Raw genomic sequence first — 25,824 nt, 5'->3', positions numbered from 1 at the left:
CAAAGGAACTACTTTAAAGAGTGAACAATGTGTAAAAAAGTAAGGTTTTTGTTTTCCTGAGGCATTTCCAACCTTCCAAAAGTGCTGATTTCATGCTGAGTATACAAACATTTGTGTGTATCATTACTATGCAATGTGATAGATTTAGTAGCACTGCAGCTTGTTCTTTCTCCACAAGACCCTTATCTGCCTTATTTATGGTGTTATTAAAGATTATCAATTCAGAATGAGACAGCTGTGAATTCTATTATTTAACTTTGCCACTTCATTTTTTTAAGTCTTCATGGACTACCACATTTTATGGCATCAAAACCAGACTTCAATTACTTGTAGCCTTCCAAAACCTTTCTACATTTAAAACAAAACCATCATACATGCACATAATCTCACAACATTCTGTAACTCTTCAAAAAGAATATGGGGAAAAAAACTTGGGGTGCTAAACATATACTTCTGTTTTTCCACTGAAGTATTGTGGGCCATACAAAAACCCCATTCAAGGTGTACACACAACAAAAATACACAGTTTATACCTTTCTGAGTATCCACTCTCTTTTGCAAATCTTTGGAAAGCACCCATGGGGTCAGAGCCTGTACTGAGGATGAACACTAGTGGTGTTGAAGGAGACATGTCTTGGTAAAGGGTTGCCAGATCAACTGGAGGATTCTCAATGAACTGTTTCCCAAGATTTTCTATTACAAATTCAGTAAATGCAGAAACCACCTACAAAGATTAAGTGTCCAATTTAGGCATGCAAAGAAGTCTGAGAAAGAGAAATATAATTTTTATCTTTTATGAACAGTGCTAATTTACTACTTTGAAAATTACTGTAATATAATTTTGTACTATTAAAAAAATCCTATGGACTGCAAGCAAGAATTTCTAATTCTGCAAAGAAAATAAGGAGAAAAAAACCCCAAGTGTTTTTATGATATAGGGTTGGCTCCAACCAGCTTTTTTGCTGGAGATCTCTCTTGACCCCCACAAATGCTATGCTGAAGACCATGGAACACGCACAGACAAAGCCTCGTAGAACAGGGTCTGCAATAAGGAGGGAATTATGTGAATGAAAAAGTCTCCTGATATATCAGGGTCTGAGTGAAACAAAGCCCAATTTTACAACACATGCCTACTTAGAAGTAATTCATACTGAATGCAGTGATAATTACTCCCAAGTAAGTTTGCACACCTATTATTATGCTTCTCCATCGCCACATGGGCACAATACTACATTCAAATGCAAGTGCGTACACACTGTCTACTTAACACGGCTACATCTTGGCTGTACTTTATTAACAATGGTCTGGGCCCAAGAATTCCTTTTTTCTTCATTAGAGGAACACTTTTCACAACAGAAAAGAGTATTTGGATCCAGCTCGGTAGACTGAATTCTGGTGCATTTGAGGGTTCGTGTCCTGCAAAACTCCAGCGAGGTTTTCATGGCAACTTAACGGAATGTGAGACAAGTACTGGCATATTTTGACAGGTCACTAATTCAGGCTGGGTGTTAGTCAATGCAGGCTGATGCTGTTTTCAACTCCAGGTCTGTTATGGCTCAGCTGCTGTTACTGACAACAGAGAGGAAGCACATGCCCTTTCTTCTTCTCCAACAAATACTAGCTTAGTTGTGCATGCCCAATATCACCCAAGATCTATCCTCCAGCTTGAGTGCCTTTCAGCCTCTATTTTACATTAAATTGTAATGGCGAGGAGATATGTGAGGACATGGGATACATCTCCGCGTATGGCATCTGGAGCATCCCATCATTCCTCTAAAAGTGGGATATAAATACTGCTGATAAATAAATGATGAAACCAAGTACCAATGAGAAGAGGTATGAATGTCAGTGAAACATGCATCTCAGGCCCATATTAGCATTATGAATGTCCCACACGTAATTGTGCTTGCCCAGTTCTCTTGCTACATGGTAAAAACAGGGAAAGGGGGAGGAACATCACTTGTTACTGACCTCTTCCCTTCATTCCACCCCAGAGCTGCAGGGCCTGCTGGACATGAACAACAGGCCATGTTTGTGAGGCAGGATTTGCCATTTTAGTCTCTACTGTTACTATGTAATTTTTAGATTTTATATATTTTAAATTGGTTTTTAACTGTTTTTATGATGTAACCCACCCCTAAACCTGTTCTACGGGAAGGGCGGGCTAAAAATAAAATTAAATTAAAAAAAATAAAATAAAATAAAATTCTGTGGCATATGGGGCCCAGGTGTTTCCATTTCTATGTAAAACAGGAGCTCCAAAGCTCCAAGAAAGCAACTGGAAAGGCAATGTGGCTTAAAAGGACTGACTGCTTCTACCCACAGTCCTGATTCAAAGTGCGCTCTCCCTCTCATTCTAACTCACACAATGTGTGCTCACAGGCTCGCCATTTACAATTAGACAACGTACAGGAAATCCATTCACAGGCATCCCATCCGGTTCGGAATAAGTTATCTACAGAAAACGTACCTTTTCTTCCATAAAGCATTTCACCACAATTAATTTCTGAAATATAGTCAGCCTAGTGTCCCAAGGAATGCTTGCTGGGTCTTCTTTGGGTTTCATTTCTTCTTCTGCAGGCTCATAACCTTCCCATTCTTCTGGGTTGACACGACATTCAAGTTGCCCTACGGAGTATGATAATTCCTTTTGTTAATACCTTCCTAGAAGAAAATAATTACTCAGGTAGTGGCAGCACAGTTGCAGTTCTATTACTCATGTAATTCCTCAGAAAATACTGGGGGGTTTAGTTTTCAGCAATTTGCAAGTTTCTGATCAAGTAAGGTAGGACCAAGAATGCTGCTGTGACAACTGATGGGTGGAAACGGAATGTGCGGGAAGAAAAGGCACATATTCTTGATGGAGGTGAGATTTACTGATATTTAATTATATCTTGGATGTGGAGGAGAGAGAAGGATGGCTCTGTAAAGAGACTTGGTGTCAGCCAAGGAAATGTTCAGTCCTTCCTTAATTTGCATTATAAAGGTAAAGGTAGTCTCCCCGTGTAAGCAAAAGTCGTTTCCAACTCTGGGGTGATGTCACATCATGATGTTTTCACGACAGACTTTTTATGGGGTGGTTTGCCATTGCCTTCCCCAGTCATCTACACTTTACCCCCAGCAAGCTGGGTACTCATTTTACTGATCTCAGAAGGATAGAAGGCTGAGTCAACCTTGAGCCGGCTACCTGAACCCAGCTTCCGCTGGGATCGAACTCAGGTCGTAAACAGTGTTTGGACTGCAGTACTGCAGCTTACCACTCTGCGCCACAGGGCTCCTTATTTGCACTATAGTCCAGTTCTATTCATGTTTCCTTAAATTTACACCACATTGATTTCAGTGAGGCTTAATCCCAAGCAGGAGTGCACAGAACTTAATCATGCCTGTCTCTTAACAAGATTTGCATATGCACTACTGATTAAGGGAGTAATCTTGGAAATCAATAATTACAGTTAGTATTGTGCAACTATTTAGAAGGGTTACACCCTTCTAAATCCATTGGCTTCAATGGCATCAGAAGGATGTAACTGTAAACCATTGTTAAAGCAAAGAAGACAAGGGAGAGGAAGAAATAGTGTTTTATAGCATCGTAGATTTTATATACATTCCTTTAAGCTACCTTGAGACTATTGTTAAAAGGGCAAGATACTGCCCCCTCCCCAATAATCACATTGGAGAGGAGAAAGTGGGGGACAGATAGGATTACCAGTCCTCACTTGGGGGCCCTGCCTCCATTTTGGGGCTATCAGAGAGCAGGAAAAGGGGAGGAAAATGTCTGCTGGGCATTCCATTATATCCTATGGAGACCAGTTCCCTTAGGGTATAATGGAGAATCAATCCATGGAAATCTAGGGCTTAGTGGGGGGCTATTTTTGAGGTAGAGGCACCAAATTTTCAGCATAGCATCTAGTGCCTCTCCTCAAAATATACCCCAAGTTTCAAAAAGATTGGACCAGGGGATTCAATTGAATGAGCCCCCAAAAAGGTGCCTCTATCCTTCACTATTTCTAAATGGAGGGAAGGCAAAGGTGTGCGGTCCCTTTAAATGTGATGGTCATAACTCCCTTTGGAGTTCAATCCTGCTTGTCACACCCTTGCTCCTGGCTCCACCCCCAAAAGTCCCCAGATATTTTCTGAGTCGGACCTGGCAACCCTAGGGAGAGAACACAATCTCGAGGTTAGCTCCTGATTTGCAAGACATAGTTGTATGTTCATGGCTATGAGCAAAAGGCAATTTGATTTTTTTCCCAAATGTATCTATCAAAGCATCTCAAAACACCCAAATATGCCAAGATGAGTTAAATCAGCTGCTGTGATTGTCACATAATACTAGATAATACATGGGGTGTTCAATCATACTTGTGTTATTCAGATGTGTGAATAGGACCAACATAGCTTGGGAGGTTTGGTGATAATACTGCCATGGCATTGGAGCAATGTGGTGTCTAGGAAGGAGGGTGCAACAGAAATGGCTTTTATGGAGTGAAGCAGCTGGATGGTCAGTATCAGGAGACTCTTGTTTGCATTAGAATGTGAACTTACTAAACTTTGAATTTGATTCCCTTTGTGTAGAAATCAGTTTAGAAAATATATATATTGGACTGCAAGCCAGGAGGAAATTTTTAATGTGTCCTTTCTCAATTTAATTCATAGAAGATGGCATCTTGTGTGTGTGTGTGGGGGAAATACTGTATGACACTAACAGCTTGCTAATCCAGGGGCAATCATCAAAAAGACAAAATGCCAAATTCAAATTACAGGAAAAAACACAATAGTACAGGAAATTAAAAACCTGAGAAGACTCAACATAGGCTAGATATCAGAACAATAAGCATAAAACTGCCCTACATGCTGAAATTTGGTAGGAAAACTCTTTTACAATATATTTTCAGATTTATCATGTTACCTAATTTAATGAAAATGTGCTTGGACAATATGTCCTTTTGAATTCCTGCAAAACAAGGAAGTGTTTCTTCTAAGTCACAGCACATAAACCAAGTATGTTCTTCAAGCCATGGAATTTCAGGTTTGGCAGGCCGTTCCTAGGATAAAGTGATGTAGGAAAGGTTCTATAGTGAACATTCAATAATCAATTCATTTAAATATGAGCGCAGCAGGAAAAAAAATCAAAATAAAGAGAAAGTTCATTGTCTCTTGAAAAAGTTCTACTGAAGTTAGTATTTATTTAACTTTTTCCGATTATTTCTACTAAAATCTGCTATCATTTCTGCTAAAAAGAAAAACCCAAAGTCAGTAACAACTTTTAAAAAACAAAGAGAGTGAAACAACTAACATGGCAGGAGAAAATGCAGCAAAAACAGAAGTAGTTATGCAGTCAATGCAATCAACAAATACCTGAGAGAATGAAAATGTTTTCAGTTGGCACTTGAATTCTAGTAAACTAGGGCCACAGTCCTAAAAAACATTTCCCTTGGGGTAAGCCACATTGAATAAGTCTGAGTAGACATATTCAGTTTGAGTAGACCTGCTGAGGATTCTCTAAAAACCATTCAAATATCACTGGAGTGAAAACTCCAGAGGAGGGGCACTGCCATACAAAAGCTTTAGCCCCAGTTGCCATACCATCCATCCAACACATAAATGTGAGTGTACCCAAAGAAAGCCCTCAAAAGATATCAGACAGTGGGTTGATTCATATGGGAACAGGCAGTCCCAAGTAGGGATGGGCACAAACTGAATTATGTACTGAAATCCGTCACAAATTTGTCATAGTTTGCAAACCTCAGTTCATGCCACCCTGCCATCACAAGTTCATGAACCTCCCAAGTGGGTTTGTGTGGTTTGTGCCAGTAGTGGACCAGTTGCAAAAACCAGTCTAGACTATGCAACATTTTATAATTCCCTATCATATACCGGTACTCCCATCCCAGTTGTCTTTTTTTCAAGAGAAAAAGCCCCAAAGAATTTCCTCTTTCCTCATAGGGAAAGTGTTTCAGTCTCAATTATTTTGGCTGGACATCCTTAAACTTTTTTCAGCTCCATGCTGGGTTTTTTAAGGCTAGCACTTTTATCTCTGTTACTTACAGTCTATGATTGCTTAGCTTATGGATCCTGGCTCAAAGGTTTCTTGATATCTGGAACTTGAGCTCAATACCATTTGGTTAACCCTGTTCAGCCCTGCATTAACACAAGAGACATTCTGCCCTTCTACCCTAGAAAAAGTTATTATTGGGGCCATTACAACCCTGTCCTACCCCTGTCCACCACCACCCATGTTCACCTTTACTCATTTAAGACATCCAGTGGCTCACCTGCACCACCCTGAGCTCCTGCACTAACACTTATGCTATTTATGGCGATACAACAACCCTTGCACTTGATAGACTTTTCATCACAGTATCAGGTGCTAACAAAAGAATGCAAAAATGGAATACAGTTATACAAAAGGGGTTGGTGGCACAATGACCCTTTATACAATCCCTGGAAGGATACGATGCTTTGAAGTCTCACTAATCATAAAAACTGTGCCAAAAATACCTTATCTAAACCGGCAGATCCACGGAGGAAGAAATTCCATTCAACATCTGTAAGTTCTTCTTTTTGCCGCATGATCTCAATACACAGCATGAAGCTGTAGATAAGTTTGTGCTGTTCAAAAAGGCCTCGGGAAACATTGGTATAAGTTGCGTAGAGGGTCTGACTAAGCAGTATAGCTAGGCGCCGCTCCAGAACATTGTGTTTTTCAGATGTTTCAATAGTTGTGTTGAACAGCTGCAAGAGAAACAAGGAAACAAGATTTTGGGCTTATTCATTCACTAATGAAAAAAGTCCATAGTCTCAGTACTGGTTTTTTTCAGTCTCAGTACTGGTCGTAAATGCATCACTGCTTCATTTGGCTGGTTCACACCTGCAAGTTCATGCCAGTTGATCACTCAAATCTAGATGACTTTCAGCTGAATGAGTGCGTGGTCTCCAGTGCTATGTTTGATTTGGCAGCAAGGGATATGAACTATCAATGGTGATTTATCCATGATGGCCGGTGTGCTGTAATGGTTACAGTGTCGGATGAGGATCCGGGAGACCCAGATTCAAATTTCCACTCTGCTATGGAAGCCCCGTGGCGCAGAGTGGTAAGCTGCAGTACTGCAGTCCAAGCTCTGCTCACAACCTGAGTTTGATTCCAGCGAAAGCTGGGTTCAGATAGCAGGCTCAAGGCTGAATCAGCCTTCCATCCCTCCGAGGTCAGTAAAATGAGTACCCAGCTTGCTGAGGCTAAAGTATAGATGACTGGGGAAGGCAATGGCAAACCACCCCATAACAAAAAGTCTGCCAAAAAAAGTCATGATGTGACCTCACCTCATGAGTCAGTAACAACTCAGTGCTTGCAAAGGGGACTAATTTTACCTTTTTATGGAAGCTTGGTGGGTGTCCCTGGGCCAGTCACACACCATCAGCCTAACCTACCTCACAAAGTTGTGAGGATAAAATGTAAGCTGCTTTGGGTCCCTACTGGAAAGAAAGGCAGAGTAGAAATGAAGCAAATGCATAAATTTCCAGAGGCAAGTCAATGTCAATGAGTGATAAATATTCCGGTTGAACTAATCTGCTAGTAGGTTCTCTTCTCTACAGAAGTTCTTAGGAAGAGTCTGATACTATTGTCCATGGTATCATTTTAGCATCTGGTATTCTGAACACAGAAAGGACTAAGGACTCAAGCTGAATCAAATAAAGTTCTGAGGTTGTCCTTTAATGAAAACATTATTCATTGACATAGCGAGCACTGTGGTTTACAAGAAAATGTTCTAAACATAATGCTGCTACTGTGTATGGGTCACGGGAAAACGATGAAGACAAATGAAACAGGATTAGGATCTGCAGAAGCTGCAGTTATTGTTGTATCCTATCTTGGCTGGCAGCTAGAAAGATTTAGTAGGTAGGAAAAGTGAATGCCTAAAGTACAAATCAACAGCATCTTAACAGCACTACGATATCCTGGAGGGAAAAGATCAAAAGTAAAACAAATATAAAGGAATGCAAGAACGGATGCCCTGCTCTGATATTAACATTTCTCTTTTAAAAGACAAACAGCAGAATGGGGTAGCTGATTTCAAATAGTGAAACCAAGTGGAAGTTGAAGGGTTAACATGAGGCATGACATCAGTCGGCATTTTCCTGATTGTTCCAGGGCTGTCACTTGTGATGGACAAGGAAATGCTGCACATGTTGCTGGCATCTCGCCTGCATGAGAAATACCAAGATGAGAATATCAGATGTTATCCACAGACATGTGGTGGAAGACAAGAACTGGCAGCAACATCTCCTGTGATGTCTATTGATGCATTAATACTTATAACAACCCTTCAAGGAAGTCAACATTACTACCCTTATCGCAACTGGACTCTAGAGCTAAGTCAGTTCATAGATGAGGGAATGACTGAATCACACTAGTAAGGTGGTCTGCCTAGGGTTGCATACAGGTACATGGTAGAAACAGTGTTGTGAACATGCTTTGAACTCTTTGTAATGCATGTACGGCTGTGAGGCATGTATCTGCAAACCAAACACTGATATGCTATATCTGCATTTCTCATGGGTGGAGTGGGGGGGGGGGAGATGAAGCACCCTGCAGCCGGTTGTCAGAAGTGGAAAGAGGCTGCTAGTGTGGGGTGGGAGCAACAATAGCAACTGAATGAGCAGAGAGATCTGCAGCTGGGCTTTTGCCCTTGGCTGGGTTTTCCCCCAAGGCGCTATCTGAACCCCTCCTGCTACTGGCAAAGAAAGCAAAACATAGCTGCCTTCTGTCACTGGCAACTTACTCCAAGATGTTTCACTCACCGCCAGGAGGAGACAGGGACAAAGCGCACAGCCACAAGGAAGTATAGCTCAAGAACATCAATGGATGTTTCCACCGATGCGACAAAGAGAGCTCAAAGCATGTTCAGAGCAGTGTGGGCTCTCTTTTTAATATATGTCTGTGGACATCCTCACAGGTTCAACAGAGGCCCAATAGCAGGATGACTTCCAGGGTTTAAAAGCTGTTCATATATTTGTGGTCAGGTTGTGTGTGTGTGAATACTAAGAGCCCTCAGCTTCCCAACTACCAGCCTTCTGGAGACTGGGTGAGACAGTGAGAGGCAAGACAGACTGTGGCTGAAATTTGCTTCAGGGAAAAGCAGCCTGGCATCTTGCTACCCTTCTTCTTTAAGAATGTGGAGAATAAAACATTGTAAGGTGCTGAAAGTCCTTTTGAAAAGATAAATAAATAATCATAATACTTCAGATGTTGGCTCCCTGCTACACACTGTGTAGCTGTGTCTGTCCGCTGGACTATAAATGAGCGTCAGCGTTAAACTTTCAGAGCCTATATTTAGAACTCTTCTCAGAGCATTTACTAATATTTAATTGTTCATTGTGAAGGAAGAAATAAAATGGATTGCTTCTTGAAGTAATAAAAATAATGCTTCATTTGGATAAAGTGTTCCTTCAACACTTAAATAAAACCAGCAGCATTTGCAGACTTTCAGAACTTTAAGGCTATCATTGCAGTTGCTGGAATTCCAGGGCACAGTTATTATGTTTCATGGCAGCAAATGTTCAGGTAGTTACTCATGTGCAGGGACTAATGGCCAGGATCCAAAAAACCTTAGTTCTGCAAACCTAAAGGGTTTTTACGTTCCTGTTTTTCTAATAGAAAACTCCCGTGCAATGTTAAAACCATTTCTGAAACTAAGTGGCGTTTTAAAGGCAATTTCAGGTATGAAGGAACATCTGTTCCTGAAAGAACAACAAAACTACTTGGCAAGCAACCCCAGGGCATACCTTAAAAAGCTCTTTGTGTCTGGTTGCTGATTTCAATGGATTTAACTGGTTGATAGCCAGGTAGAAACTCACTTGCTAACTGTACGATACAAATGTGAAATACTTTAAATTGAAAAAAGGAGGGGGGAAAGAACAAACCAAACCTGCTTGAAATACTTCAAGGAAAACTGATACATCGGATCGATTTCTGACAGGCTTGCAATCACAAAGTACATGACTGAGCCTCGAGTGGCCACTGGGCGGTATTTTTCACGGGCCACATTTATCTTTTCTTCGGTAGTTTCTGCTTCAACAAGCCTTACTTTAATGGCACCGGACGTAACCTAAAAAACACAAATTCCATATCACTGCTTTGAGAACTCATATGTATGAGTGCCCTGAACATATCAAACACATTTCTCACTGCTGAAAGGGGAAGGGGAAATGTAATCTTTGGAAATACAGGATTTCTTGATCACCCTCTAAAGATTTCTTGATCACCCTTTATAGCTCTGCAAAGGCTATAAAGCTCTTAAGTTACATGGGTTCAAAACACTTAAGAGATAAACTCCACCTCTGCTTTTGGCTGTGACTTTTAAGGTTGCCTAGGAGCATTATTAAAGAGACCTACTTGCCCCAATTCAGATTCAGAAAAGCTCAGTGAAGCATTTTTCCCCTGGCTTCCAAGATCTGACCATAGAGGAGGGTGTGTGTGTGTGTCAGACTTGGTATACCATTCTGCAAATCAGAACCAATGCTTTTAAGATGGCTCTTTCTTTCTTTCTTTCTTTCTTTCTTTCTTTCTTTCTTTCTTTCTTTCTTTCTTTCTTTCTTTCTTTCCTTCCTTCCTTCCTTCCTTCCTTCCACTAATGCACAACCATAAGCTCCCTCTCTTCATCCCTTACGTGGCCTTGATTTGAATCAGTCTACCACACAGCTATAATTCAGCTTTTAAAGATGAACAGAGGCCTGTGATCCCTGTCTTATGCAGCATAATCCTGTGTCCTTTTGGAGCAGCATGTAATGCTTTTATTTGTGCTGACTTTTGGCAGCCAGGGATTAGCGGTGGACCACTGAATGCATACTTTGGCTGCTTGGGATGGGGCAAACCACTTGGGATTAAACAGGAAAAAAGGAAAGGAAAGGTGGCAGTAAAAGAGCTCTATTTCTTATACAGAATTTGGATAGATCCAATACAAAATATATGCAGACTTGGCTCCATATCCCTCGACTAGCACTTACAAGAAAGCTCCAGACTTTATTGAAATGGCTAAAATGAAGTAGGAAAATTTTTACACAGGCAATAAAACAATGCTGTTAATGAGCAATACTAGAAAAGTCACAGCTCTGTCCCAGAGAATCAAGAAAATAATGCTGACTTCATAACCTCTCTGAATATGGAAAAACAGTACACATATATTTAAAAGTATCACTAGGTGACTTGGTTGATATTACTAAACTTCAGCCAAAAGTCTGCATTTGGTATAAGGTGATCAATGGGTTAAAAATCTGCCAATCTAAGTCATGTCACATTAAAATTTTACTCCTCAAAAACCTCTGTGATTTATCTGGTTTTCAAGAGGATCTCTTGAATTACTGCAGTTTTAAGATACATAGTATATCATAATTCAAATTCAGCCAGAAAAATTTAGAAAGATATTGTATTTCTAATTGCTGCTTTAGCAGAATTCTCACTTTTCGAGCACCAAATCACCTTCTTTTATATCTCAAGGCTGAAATATTGTCAGTAATAGCCAAAGAGTAATTCATTCTCCTGAGCTTCTTCAGCACTTTACTGAAACTACCTAAAACTAACAGCCAGCTTTTGCCAAGTGCTGTTTTACTTCTCACAATGATCAGATTTGTCCATTTGGGACTTTCAATGACACTGCAAACTAACTCTGAGTCAGATTTAATCTCTAACGTAATGAGTGAAAGAACTGAGAGATCATGTTTCCATTTCTTCTTCAGAACAAATGGCAAAAAATACATGGTGAGGAGACAGCTGTAAAAGGACATACTGTAATTTTACTGTGCTAATTCATCTAATGCTGGGAAAGGATCACAGTAATTTTCTGCATTGTATGGGAAAGTACGGCTCTTAAAATGGGCTTATCGGAAGTAGTTAAATGATTGAAATTCAGAAAACAATATTCGACATGGTAACCATGATTGGAAACATTTACAGCAAAATTAGTCTGCAAATTTCACAATATTCATACAAATTAAGCATTATGTAGATTCATAATCATGAAATGGCAGAGGTATTATAGCATATCTCATACTTTTTCCTTCATTCTTGCCTCAAAGGTCAAGAAGACCCATCTTTAAAATATAGCTAGGTCTGAAAATCCTTCCACTAGCCAAAGTTTCACACAGACCCATGTTCTGTGGTTAATTTTAAATCACAACTCTATCTCTCTGTCTGTCTGTTTTTTAAAAAGCTTCCTGCCTTTGATTCTTGGAGTGTGTTGATGAGTTCTTCCTTGTCCAGGATATTCCCCTCTGATGTAAAAAGCATCTTTAGAATTTTGTCTTCAATGGCTTTCAGCTGATTCTTATCAGAATTAATTCTCACAATGAGCTGGGTTCTTTGCTCCTCCAGCTCAGGTCTCTCTAGGCGCACGACATCACTAGATCAAAAGTTAAAACACAGGGTTAACAAGGTGGATCATCAACTACAGTATTATACCTTTGCAGTGCCGTTTTAAGCAGATCTACTCACAGTGCTACTCAGACTATTCAATGGGGCTTACTCCCAAGAAAACATTTTTAGGATTGCAATGTTACTGTCTTAACAGGCACCAGCATATACCCAGTGATTTCCTAGCCATCTCAGATTAAGGTCCTTGGACTTTAATCTTTCAAGTCATCCTAGCAGGGTAAGGAATGTCATCAAATCGGAAGTAAAAGGCATTTTAGAACGTATTAAAATATGTTAAGAAAATAGGGTATTAATTCCTCATCTTACAGCTGAGACAAGGCAGATACAATTTCTACAGGAGATTGGCTTCAAAGAGGTTAGAATTCTCCTTCGATTAATGTATACAAATGTCTTTAAAATGTAATTTATGAATGTATCTAAATACTTGGAATATGTACAATTTCTTCTGAGAACTCAGGCCACTTTCCTTCTGTAGTCTTAGTTCTTCAATTTCTTGAATGCACATAGGACCAAAGCCAGGGCTTTTTTTGAGCATGAATGCACAGGAATGCAGTTCTGGCTGGCTTGGCATCAGGGTGTGTAGCCTGATATGCAAATGAGTTCCTGATGGGTTTTTTCCTACAAAAAAGCCCTGTGTGGAACAATGGTGATGTCAGGGGGTGTGGCCTAATATGCAAATTAGTTCGTGCTGGGCTTTTTCTGCAAAAAAAAGCCCAGATCAAAGTATTTAAAAGTTTTACATTATTAGCACTAAGATTCATGGGATGCAATCTGTGAGAGCAGGACTACTCAGAAGTCAGTCAGTCTTCCGCCATTCAATGGGGTTTACTCCCAGGCAAGTGTCTTTAGGTCTGCACCTGAAAGCTGACTGTGATCTTGTCAAAGGGAAAGCATGGGTATTTGGCTTGGGAAATGTATTAGAATAATTAAGGAGGGGAAAAATGCTTTCTTTTAAGATATTACTGAGAGACTCTAGGCCAAATTAGACATGGCATCCATGGATCCAACTTGTGGACATTACAGCCACCTGGAGTGTGATGGATTAAGGCACTCCTTCCCCACATCTTTTCAAGTGCTGAAATGACCTCACCCCCACAGCTCTTTTAGCACTTGAAAAGGTGGGGGTGGGTGGGAACAAAAGTGCCTCAGTCCAATGCACTGTGGGCCTCAACAGGATCAGGCCCTTGCAGCATTTTAAAATCACTTTAAAATGCCAGCAGCATTGACAGGTCAGACTCATGGACACTATCATGTCTAAGCCTGGCCCTAACTCTGCAGTCCAAAGCAGAGGTACACCCTTCTACATCCACTGAAGTCAATGATCTTAAAAGGGTGTGACTCGGCTTAGGCCAGTACTGTAAAATCACTCAGCCCCTTCAACATATTACAAGAGTTTTCTTACCCAACTTTTTCATTTCTTCTTCTAATCACCTGGATGCCTTTGGCACAGAAGCAAAAAAATCTCAGGCCAACCTCTTTTGGTAATTCTAGCTGATAGCAAGAACCATTTTTTCCGACCACTGCTACTGTCAAGCTGTCAAGGCTAGCTGGTTGCTCAAAAACCAAACACCAGCAGCGAGGGAGAAGTGCTTTCAGGATTACCCTGATTGCTCCTGCCAAGGCCTTTCCTAGGAAGTGTGTAACCAAGCAATCTAGACAGGCTCCTCCGTAAAATATGAAAGCAAAATAAAATATCCTTTAAAGCAGAATTCTTATGAAAAGCAATTTTATTAGAGAGACAGAAATAGCACAAGAAATCAAAAAGCAGGAGTCCTTAGGTGGATGCCTTTCTTTGCTGCCTGGCTCGGTGGTAGAGCAAACCTTGGTCTGAAAGACTGATGTGAATGTTTCAAGACTCTTTGTTTCAAACCATTAAAAACACTGTTCCAGTCATATAGTTCCAATCATATGGTCTCTAGGTCTGCAGCAGATCAAACCAAACCTTTCTCAAGCAGGCAGCGGAGAGAAAAGCAGAAACACGCAGAGACAGAGAGGGAAGGGGTGCAAGTGCTACCTACCTACCTCAGCTCATTTAAAAGCTAGAATCTGTCTCTGTAAACAACTTAATGGGGAAAGCACTATTAAATTGTCCGTTTTACTGTTTGTACCCTTCAAATGTTAACTAGGAAAATTAACACATGCCACTGCATGTACCTGTATCTTTACAGAACTATTCATGGGCATGTATGAGTTCTTACTTATGCAATTCTGCAGGGCCTGTAAGGCAGAGATTTTCTTCCAGGCTTTTGGTTGAGGGCAGCAATAGTTTATTATTCAGCTGGTGCCTCCCTTCTCCTAGTCCCCCTCCCAGATGCTTTGTAAGTTTTCTTTCCCGCACCACCCCCCCTCAACAGGACAACCTGGCGGTCCAAGATGCAGAAAAAAACTATAGGGCAACGTTTGAGTTTTTATTATTTTAACCAAACTGTGTGCTGTGTTAATGTATAACTTGTTTTTAAAGCATGCTGTACATCACCCAGAGCCCGGCAGGAGCCGAGATAGGGTCATTAATCAATAATAACAATCAGGGCCTTTTTTTAGAAAAAGAAAGGAACTCATTTGCATATTAGGCCACACCCCTTGACATCACCACTGTTTCACACAGGGCTTGTTTTGTAGGAAAAGTCCAGAAGGAGCTCATTTGCATATTAGGCCACACCCCCCCGATGCCAAGTCAGCTGGAACTGCATTCCTGTGCGTTCCTGCTTAAACCGCCCCCCCCCCCCCCATAACAATGACAACACTTCCAATTGTTTATTTCATGGACAAGCTACTTCAAGATAGCAAATAAGGACTGCAAATCCAGCAGGTGTATCTACAAAATTCCAGATCACCAACAGTTTACACACAGTGAACTGACTTAGCAAGAGGTTCAAAGCAGCAAATTAAGCTAAACGCTACCAACTTGTACTGAACATCTCATTGTTTTCCCCTAATATATGCACTACAGTCTCTTGGTGCACTTGCCATCTGTCTTCAATGTAAGCAATACCGCGCAATCATCACCTATGGAGATCTGAAGAAAATCAGCAATACGGAAACTTTGCCTTCATAGGTATAAAGGTACAAATATCCATACAATGATGTGTTCTGTGCTTTGGGTAAGTACTTCCCATAACTACAGTTAGAACCAAGCCTCAGATTCAGTGGGAGCTCACAGGAGCACAGCTCCTGAACTTTTCTGAGAGTTCCACCTCCTTGGCCATTGAATAGTATGTGCAGCTGGATAACAATCCCTGGATGAGCTCCACCACCAGTTTTCTACAAAATGACCCCTGGTTAGAACACCGTACTTTAACGCTGTGCTGAATTCAATGAAAAGTCTTAATTTAGCAAACAAACCTCAGCAATTGATCCTCCAAGCCCGATACGGTAACAGTGAAATTGATAATTGTAACTTTGATGCACACCTGCAGCAGAACACGAGAGGAAAAAGAACAGCTTATAGTCTAACAATATAATTCAAAATTGGCATATAATTCAAAATTCAGTTATGCATTTTAGTGCCATTCAAAAGCATTTGAGTTGTCAACACCTCCCAAATTAACACTGAAATCTTAAAGCCAGTCTGCGTAGGATGGCAAATGAGCTACAACAATGTGGATGCTTGCCAGACAAGCTCGGAGGTAAGTTAGTGTGGCATTCTACTGCCACTACATGGTTCTAAATCAAATGCTGGTGCAGCTGCTTTGGTACAAGCCACAACTCTCTAGTCTCATGTAGAGCAGACTCAGAAGATGCTCAGGGTGGGGGAGCTGGAGGAGTTCTTTGAGTAAAGGGAGTCTGCATAAAAAAAGGAAGCATTCTGTGCTAACTTTTAAGGAAGAGCATAAACATTGCATCACCTCAACTTTCAGAACGCTCACATGGACAAATCTGCTGACCCTCACTCCTCGCTGGGGATGCATGGACAATGCGCCCCACACAGGTAAACAAAATGCGCAGAACATAATGTTTCAGGAAGGCATCCGTGTAGACAGCAAAGCTGGGGTGTAACAGATCAGCTCAGGAGGCTACTTTTTTTTTAGGGATAAAGTTTTTCCTGCCTTGATTGTCCTGTCGCCTTAACCAGACAAGATATTTGTGTGTGTTGTTCTTGTCTACCTTTCCCCATTCTACAATCCCAGTCCAACTGCATCATTTTGTCTTACTAGAAATTTCTGCTGTTAGATTTAAATGTTACCAGACTTTATAATCTGCTTCCTGATCAGATTAAAGTTTTTTTAAAATCATATCTGTAATCTGCCTTGAGTCCCAGTGAGAAAGATGGATTATAAATGAGAAACACCACCACCACCACCATCATCAATTATAACCTCCTGCTTCAAACTTTGTGAATGCCCCCTACTGCCTCCTGTCAACATCTATCTACTATGTGTTGCCTCAATAGCTGCTGGCAGCATCTCTCACATTCACAACACAGGGTAAGAATAGATGGTGCAGAATGGTCTCTCTTGGAGATCAGTAGAAATTCAGACAGTATTCTGCCCTCTGTGTAATAGGAAAATGGAGTTTTCACACAGTCCTCTCCAATGCTACAGTTCTTCCAACCCTCTCTAATGATAACTTCTGAGACTGTATGATCTGTACAGGGGCAAAGCCATAAAGGCTGGTGGGCTGGAGTGAGGAGGGACAAGAGGATGAACTGAACCCTTTTCCTCAGTGGAGCTCTGCTTGCACAAGAGGAAGGAGGAGCAATTTCACTTCTTTGTTCCCCTCAGTCTAGCTCCCCCAACCAAACCACGAAGCTGTCAATCTGTGCCGTTCCAAGACCCTGGGAATGATCTTTCCTATAGTTGGAAGGGGCTCCAAAAACAGAGGATTTCAGGAAAAGGGGACATTTGATGCATAGAGTGGTAAGATACTGCCCGGTATATGATGGTGACACAATGTCATGCTAATGTAAGCTCACATGAAAGTGGGAGAGATGGATAGCTACTGATAAGCTTATTTCTGGCCAAAGGTGACCTCTGCCTTAGTCCTGGAGGGATACCAGCCCCTCATTCAAGTCCTCCCCAATGAGCATATTTCCCCAGTGAGCTATTAGAAAGATGACAGGAATGCCTTCTTTGAATGAGCTGCTCTCTTGTTACAGCCCTAGTTTTGATGCCCCTCACTTAGTTTTGCAAAAAAAAAAAAAGGTTCCTCAAGGCATTATTATCCCCTGGAATATGTAGGAGAGGCCATGGTTTTTCTGCAGGGGTGAGCTGTGTGAGCGTCTGGGTAATATGGATGGAACGTCCATGATTCCTTGCCTGTTTGCCTACCTGTCCAAAAGGGCATGTGTTTGCAGGAGGGAATTCATAACCACATCAGCAGAACTCTCCAACGGCTGGGAGCTACAGGACTCCTACAGGGCACATCATGGTCCTCCCCAGAGAGGAAGGTTTCTCCCTTGTGCTGTTCCATGCAGGTGGGGCACGATGATGTCAGGGAGGGATGCCAGTGTCAGCATTTGTTGGTTGGCTGCTTTGAGATATAACTGGTTTGGGGACTTCAACAGCATGCTACTCCATAATTGCTAGGCATGGGTGGGTATCACTATCAAGCCAACTGAGATTGCTAAGTTTCATGGAGTTGGGTCTTTAAAAATATTTTCTTTGTTGAAACGGCAGAGGATACCAACTAGCTAGACTGGCATCATGCCAAAATCAGTACTGTGCCAATGTAAAGGACACAGCCTACAGTTGTCCAATATCCAACCAGATTTTTGAAAGGAATGATATTCCAAGTCTCTCTTCTTAAATTTTCAAACATTTAAATACACGTGAGTTAAGAGGGGAAAAACAAACCATTCTGTATTATTATTATTATTAAATAAATATTTTACAACATTGAAAAAGGCAAAATTGAAGTAATGTTTGAAAGAATTATGCAACTATTTAGAGTGGTGTGGTTGAAAAGCTTTGAAAATACATCTGGATCCTGCAGAGCTGCTAGGTTAAAACCTACTCCTGTACTTCTCAGCTCATTGCAAAAACCAACCAGGCTAACATCATCTGATGAGGCTTGACAATCAGGAGAACTGACAGTGCTCTCATACATTTCAGCAGCAGAGCTGTGTCGGTCATTAATTTTGAGCAGTCATATAGGAACTGTGCTGCAACTTATTTATCTGTGTTGACAGGGCTGAGAAAGGTAAATACAGCTAGCTTTTTTTTTTAAATTGTTAAATCAGGAGGCTCCAGTCACAGTCAAATCCCTCTATGGTGAAGTGGAGATGGCAGCAAAACCAGCAATTTTGTATCAAACCTCACCCCGTTGTGCATTTTTCTGTCCCACCCCAAGTCATTGGCTTGGATTCAGGGGAAGGATTTCTGCAAATGGAAAGGAAAGAGATTTTCACCAAATCCCCCTTCATGCTACAGACTGCCATCCCTCACAAGCCATTCCTGGAAAGCCTGTGCCCCAAAGGAGTAGTGTTGCAAGGGCAGGGAATTCCCATTTCTGCCTATGGAAAACCTCTGGCGAATCCAAGCCATCATTTGGTTCTGCTGGAAAATGCATGGTGACGTCACAACAAGGCAAGCATTGAACACTGCAGAAAAAAAGGAAGACCTCAAATAGGGTTCTGTTTTTTGGCAGCATCCACAATGTGTGGCTTCAGTGGCTGGGCTATTTTTCTTGAATAAAGGAAACTTGCCGCTTTGAAATCCCAAGAAGACTGACTCCCTTCTAAGCCCACTGACTTCAACAGACTTAGAAGGGTGTCACTCTGTTTAGGATTGCACTGTCAGGTTCCAATCCTTCATTAGCTTCAAAGCTCACTAGCTCACAGCCAGTCACAATCACTCAGATTTGCTTGGATGCACTGGTGTATACCATGGGGACATACTGGCATATATCAACTAATCAACATGTCAGTCTATTTAATGATATCTTGGTAAGCTCCCAAATTATTTTCACTTTTGGTATCTAGCTATGATGTATTTGCGCACACTCAAACCGATGTCCAAAAAGATTAACATTCTCTCTCACCAATGAAGAGTCTCTATCACAAAAGGAGAGAGAGAGAGAGATGGAGGCAATTTTTTTAACCGTAATAAAAATACACAAGTTATGCTTGATACAACTTTGGAAAGATGAGAAATCATTTGAGGATCAGTCTCTGCACATCATCTTTTAAACATTCAGTAACCACTTATCTGGCTGTGTTGAGACTGATTTCAAAGTGTCAGTCATACCTCAGGCAGGTAGTGTGGATTTGGCATTTTGGTTGTCATGTAGAACTTAAAATTCCTGTCATAGTCTATGTCTGAGTCTCCAAGGCGAATGAGCATTCTCCCACCAGAAATAAAAGTCTGCTTCAAAAGAATGGGTTCCAGAGCTGGGTCCAGTGATTCTTTAAGCTATTAAAATGATGAAGAGAAGCAATTTTACATACTTATAGATACCAACAAGCCCCGATCCCTCATTTCCACAGTGGCCAATCTGATGCTTCTGAGAGGCCAATAACTTCTGAGAGGCAATGAATCCAAGAGTCCTGCACTGCTGTGACCAAAAGCAACTGATATACATAGCTATGCTCTGAACATGGAAGTTCCATTTAGCTGTCATGGCTAATAGCCACTGATAGAGCTGTTCTCCATGAAACTGTCAGATCTCCTTTTAAAGATGTCTAAGTTAGTGGCCATCGCCACATCTAATGTTAGTGAACGCAGTGAGTTAATTATGTGAAGTACTTTCCTTTCTCCCCCTTTCTGAGCCTAGTGCCCATCAGTTTTCATCAGGTGAACCCAAGATCTAGTGTTATGGGGAAGGGTGGAAGTTCTCTGTCCACTTTCTATACACTAATTTTACAAACCACATAACGAGCTTCCCTTTTCAACTAAAAACACTCAAAGGCTAGGGAAAGTATTTTCAACTTCTGCATCATATTTTCTAGCCCCTTTCCTGCTCTAGGATATCCTTTTCTGAGCTGACAGAGTCACAACAGTACTCTATTCCAAATGTGGCTGATCCATATGAGGGCACTGCAATAGTGTTGCTGCTTTATTTTCAGTGCCTAACATGGAATTTCACTCTGCCCTCCTGAACTGCCACTTACCAAACAGACATTTACGTTGAACTACCAACACGGCACTAAGACCTATACCCCAGTTAGCTAAGACCAACAACAACTAATGCCATGCAATATTAACATCCCTTCCCCCACCACTTTATATTAATCCAACCTTACACCATTTTGAATATTCTCTAACATTCCTCTTGGTTGTATCGTTAGTTTCACTTCTTTATGGTCCAGCGAAATAGGCAGCTGGTATATCAATGCTAAAACATTCAGAGTAATAAAAGTGCCCACAATGCAAACAAATTGATATGAACTCCTTTAGTAGGATGGCTGAAAGCCTGAGCAGTGATCCAGGAAGTTCCTGGTTCAAATGTCATCTCAGCCACACGGTGGCCTTGGTCAGTCAAATCACATTCTTTAAATTCACCTCACTCCTCTGCCATGGGGGGGATAATATTGTTGCCAAATATGTAGGACTGTTAGGCTCGCTGAGACAAAATGTACGAAGTGCTTTGAATACTCAGAAAGTTCTATATAAACACACAGTAGTTATATTACACAACAAAACACATACTAAAGTCCACCAGCACTCTTAGTTGAAGGTTAAATAAGGGTTTCAGCAACCTCAATGGAAATTTTTTGGATGTGTTTAATAACTGAACAAGTGGAAAACCATGGTGGAAAATGAGAGTAATATGAACATAAAACCAAATGTCTACAACCTGACATAATAAAAACTGATAAAGCATCACAGGGTATATTGAAAGACAGTGATCATGGCAAACTGCTGCAGTTCTTTCTATTTCATTTACGATTAATTTCAGTCCTTTGACAATTTAGCTTGACATTTTGCTGCAGCTAACGAAAGATGCCAAGGCCCAAAGAACTCTGTGTTATAGCTTAAAGTTTTAGAGTACCAGTGCCCAACAAGAGAGCTTTCTTACCCAATGAATCCTTCACAGCACCGGTAGCAATGCATGTTGGTTTTTAGAATTTTACAACTGGTGGGCGTGGGAGGACTCATGGAACAGGGGAAATCTCATTCCCCACTGCTGCCATCTTATCCATGTTGGCTTCTGCTTCCCCCAATCTTTCCCCTTCTTCCTGTTTGTTCCAGTTCCTACTCTTCCCCCACACTGGTTCCCCACTTTCCCTCTTCCCATTCAGCTCACGTTGGGCATTGTCTAGCAAGCCAAAATGGTGCCTGAGATCTCACAGCATAAACTGATAAGATCTCAGTTACTATTTAGATTTTCCTGGGCACGGGGTTGGCCCTAGAGTGTCTGGCACCCTAAGCAAGGTTAACTTCTGGTCCCCCCCCCCGCACTGATAATGTCACCAAGTCATATGGGGGCACCCAATTTGGTGCACCCCAGAAGGCTGGTGCCCTAGGCAATCGCCTAGTTTGCCTAGTGGCAGGACCGGCTCTGCCTGCGCAACGCAAAATGGCTGATATGAGCTTGCAAAAAGATGTTGCAACATCTTGTTGCTATTTTGGGTTATAGACAGGGCTTTTTTTGAGCCAGAATGCACCAGAATGCCGTTCCGGCTGGCCCGGGTAGCGTTCCGGCTGCCCAGGCCAGAGTTCCAGCTCGGCCCAGGCAGCTTCCCCGCTGGCTGGCAGGGTTTGGAGAGGCCAGGCTGGCCTCCAGAGTTCTGAGTGTCTGGTGGGGTCCAGGGAGGCCAGCCGCGTGTGCGCAGGGGCCTCCAGAGTTCCGGATGTCTGGCAGGGTCCGCAGAGGCCAGCCGCGCGTGTGTCAGGGCCTCTGGAGTTCCAGGTGCCTGGCGGAGTTCAGAGAGGCCAGTCGCGCTTGCTGAGAGTCAGCAGTTTTACCAGTGAGTTGCTCCCATCCCCTTTCCATTTATTTCTTTTTCATTCTTTTCTCTTTCTTTCTTCCTTTTCCCCCTCCTTTCTTTCACTCCTTCCCTTCCTTTTTCTTTCTTCCTATTTCATCTTTTTCCCTCCTTTCTTTCTTTCTTTCTTTCTTTCTTTCTTTCTTTCTTTCTTTCTGCTTTTATTCCTCCCTCTATCAATCAGACAGTATTTTCTCTTTTTGTTCTCTGTCAGTCTTTCTTTCTCTTTCTTTCTTTCCAACTGTCTCTCCTCTCTCCCTTTCATTCATTATTTCTTTCTTCCTGTCAGTCTTTCCTTTTCCTTTCTATTTGCTTTTATTCCCCCCTCCCTCTCTGTCAAATAGAAAGTTCTTTCTTTCTTTCTTTCTTTCTTTCTTTCTTTCTTTCTTTCTTTCTTTCTTTCTTTCTTTCTTTCTTTCTTTCTTTCTTTCTTTCCAACTGTCTCCCCTCTCTCCCTTTCATTCATTATTTCTTTCTTCCTGTCAGTCTTTCTTTTTCCTTTCTATTTGCTTTTATTCCCCCCTCTCTCTCTGTCAATCAGACAGTATTTTTTCTGTCTCTCTCTCAGTCTTTCTTTCTCTGTCAGTCTCTCTCTCTCTGTCAGTCTTTTCCCCTGTCTATTTGCTTTATTTCTCTTTTTCTTCTTTCAAGCATTACACCATGCTGGCTTTTGTGATCAAGTAGTGTGTTGGAATTTGATTTTTTTTCTGGGATGGCTATATATATATATATATTTCTGGACTTTTTCCAATGCTAGAATATCTTTTTTGAGGTGTGGTGACCACCTCAAAAAAGATATAGCACTTTTGGTGATGTCAGAGGTGTGGCCTAGTATGCAAATGACGGTGATGTCAGAGGTGTGGCCTCGCATACTAATGAGTTCCTGGTGGACTTTTTCTACAAAAAAAGCCCTGGTTGTAGACATCTACACACAGTGCCTTGGGTACAGTGTCTTCTGTATGATAGGCTGTTCAGCATATCCACAGAACACTGTACCAAAGGCAGGAAGGCTTGCAGGTGTTATATGGGATTGCAGTATTGTAAATTGCTTAACAAACAACTGTTTGATCTTCACAGTTATATGTATCATGAGCGTGCAGTGGTTGGAATAGCTCTATCTGTGATTCTGCCCTCTGTCAGTAAAGTTTTCAAGATGCTGGAGCCTGCCTAGACCAAGAGACTTGAAAACCCCATTTTACTGACCTGAAGGAAGAAAGGGAGAGAACACACTGACAATAAGCCAAGTCCATATATTCATTCAATAAACTAAATCCCATACATTCCTGCCTGGAAATTTAAATTACAGGAAGATACTGTCTTGTCAGCCAATGAAGCTTGTCTCGTGGCTACACAAGACGGTACTTTTGGTGGCAGCCTTACAGTTATGGAACAATCTCCTCAGGGTGGTATGCCCACCCCACCTCAATCTTTAGGACACAGATGAACGCAGGGTTATTCAGAATGGCATAGCTTAGTTTTTCTGCCTATTGGCAGTTTTCATTTTAATTCATAGCTTTTTATGTGTTTTTATATTGTATGTTCTATTTTCACTATAAGCTGCCTTGACTTTCGTAAGGCAGAAAGATGGCCAGTGAACATTTTAAATATACAAATTCATGAGCTTGCTTGTTTAACATTGGTTAAACTGAAGACTGAGGTACAAACTAGATGTCATATTATGTTGTCGAATATAGATGTTATATTCTTATATGAATCAGGCTGCCTGTCCCAACTCATTGTCATGAAGTAGTACAGGGCCTTAACAGTGCTCCCTTCTTCAACAGAGCGCTGCAAGGAGGGAGGTGGGTGTTCTTCGTTGGAGACATGGAGGCACAGAAAGAGGCAAACAGCCCCTCCCCTCCATGGGCATGGATGTGTTCTGACCCATATAAAATATAACATTTCATTTCAGCCAGAGAGCAATCTATGATTTTGGAGTTTCTGAAGGATCTGCACAGTTTGACTTTCATTATGACTCCCTTATGGCTTTCTTTGTACCAATAAGAACCAGCAGCAATTAATGCAGAGGGTGAGCAGCGAAAATCAATGTCACTACTACTACTTTAGATTCATTAAAACTAGCAGCACTAAAACTAGCACTCACAAGGGCAACCTGTAATGGTTGACAAAAAAAGAAATATCGTGTATACTCATTACTACTGGATGAGTCAAGTTCTTCTCTTCTAACAGAAGAGAAAAACAGGTTGCTTACCTGTAACTGATGATCTTCGAGTGGTCATCTGTGCAGTCACACACATGGGTCTTGCCGCAGGCAACGGATCCATACCTCGGAGCTCCAATAGCTCGCCTATAACGTCTTTTGGTGTGCTTTCCTCCCGCTCTGGGGAGCAGGCAGCGACCGCGCATGCCTGGAGCGGGGGGAGAGCGCCCATTCCACTCAGTTTCTTCCAGCCGCCGTTGGCACCGACACTATACAAGGTTAAGCAACAATTACAAGAGGCCAGCAGCGGGGAAGGCTGGGTGGGCGTGTGTGACTGCACAGATGACCACTCGAAGATCATCAGTTACAGGTAAGCAACCTGTTTATCTTCTTCGTGGTCTCTGTGCAGTCCCACACATGGGTGACTAGCCAGCTAGATGACCTGGAGGAGGGTGCTGGTAAAGAAGAAAGTTAGTCACATAAACCAATCAGATCACATGCAATCAGATATTATGCGACATGGTATGCAACATAAAGATGGAAGCGGATGCACTCACCCCTGGCTTCAGTGGAAGATGGATCTGAGGACCGCTTGACCGAAGGAGGCGTCACGTCTCGCACGAACGTCTAGCGCATAATGGGAGACGAACGTGGATGGAGAGGACCAGGATGCAGCCGCACAAATGTCCTCTAGAGAAACGCCTTGCAGAAAGGCCGAAGACGTCGAGACCGCTCTAGTAGAGTGGGCCTTAAGACCTTCGGGCAAAGGCTGTTTAGCCAGTTCGTAGCACAACCTGATGGCACTGACTACCCACTTAGACAGTCTTTGGGTAGAAATTTTAAGACCCTTGTGAGGGTTCCCATAGGCCACAAACAGGTTAGGGTCCTTACGGAAAGGTTGTGTACGGTCAAGGTAGAAGGATAAAGCCCTTCTAACGTCCAAGGAATGTAGGGCTCGTTGTCCCTGGTCGGATGGGTTGGAGAAAAACGTTGGTAGAGAAGTTGAGGTTGATAAGTGGAACTGGGAGACAACCTTAGGCAGGAACGCAGGGTCCGGTCGCAAAACAACTTTATCCCTGTGGAAAATGGTGTAGGGAGGATCGTAACGGAAGGCGCATAAGTCACTTGCCCGTTTACCCGAGGTAAGGGCTACGAGTAATGCTGTCTTCCAGGAAAGAAGGTTGAGGTCTATGGTGGCCATAGGTTCAAAAGGGGCTTTCATCAGGCAGGAAAGGACTAACGATAAACTCCAAGTCGGAACAAAGGGCTTAACAGGTGGGTTGAGGTGCAACATGCCCTTAAGAAAGGACTTAGATAAAGGGTGGGAGAACACAGTCTTGCCATCAATCGGATTGTGGAAAGCAGAAACTGCAG

At 41.9% G+C, this 25,824-nt stretch overlaps 1 protein-coding gene across 1 annotated transcript in view; it reads right to left on the bottom strand.

The window, feature by feature from the left end:
- The window catches only part of DNAH6 (dynein axonemal heavy chain 6), a 239,754-nt gene that overhangs the window by 82,723 nt on the left and 131,207 nt on the right, over positions 1 to 25,824 (bottom strand). Inside the window, 8 exon segments of the mRNA XM_060237063.1 lie at positions 534 to 724; positions 2,471 to 2,628; positions 4,907 to 5,042; positions 6,499 to 6,732; positions 9,924 to 10,103; positions 12,212 to 12,392; positions 15,767 to 15,834; positions 19,609 to 19,773. Of these exon segments, the coding sequence (XP_060093046.1) occupies positions 534 to 724; positions 2,471 to 2,628; positions 4,907 to 5,042; positions 6,499 to 6,732; positions 9,924 to 10,103; positions 12,212 to 12,392; positions 15,767 to 15,834; positions 19,609 to 19,773 (1,313 nt within the window).

This window comes from Heteronotia binoei, chromosome 4 (genome assembly GCF_032191835.1).
Source record: "Heteronotia binoei isolate CCM8104 ecotype False Entrance Well chromosome 4, APGP_CSIRO_Hbin_v1, whole genome shotgun sequence".
Taxonomy (NCBI): Eukaryota; Metazoa; Chordata; class Lepidosauria; order Squamata; family Gekkonidae; genus Heteronotia; species Heteronotia binoei.
Note: the sequence above shows the minus strand (reverse complement) of the source record. Positions and strands in the feature narration are given on the sequence as shown.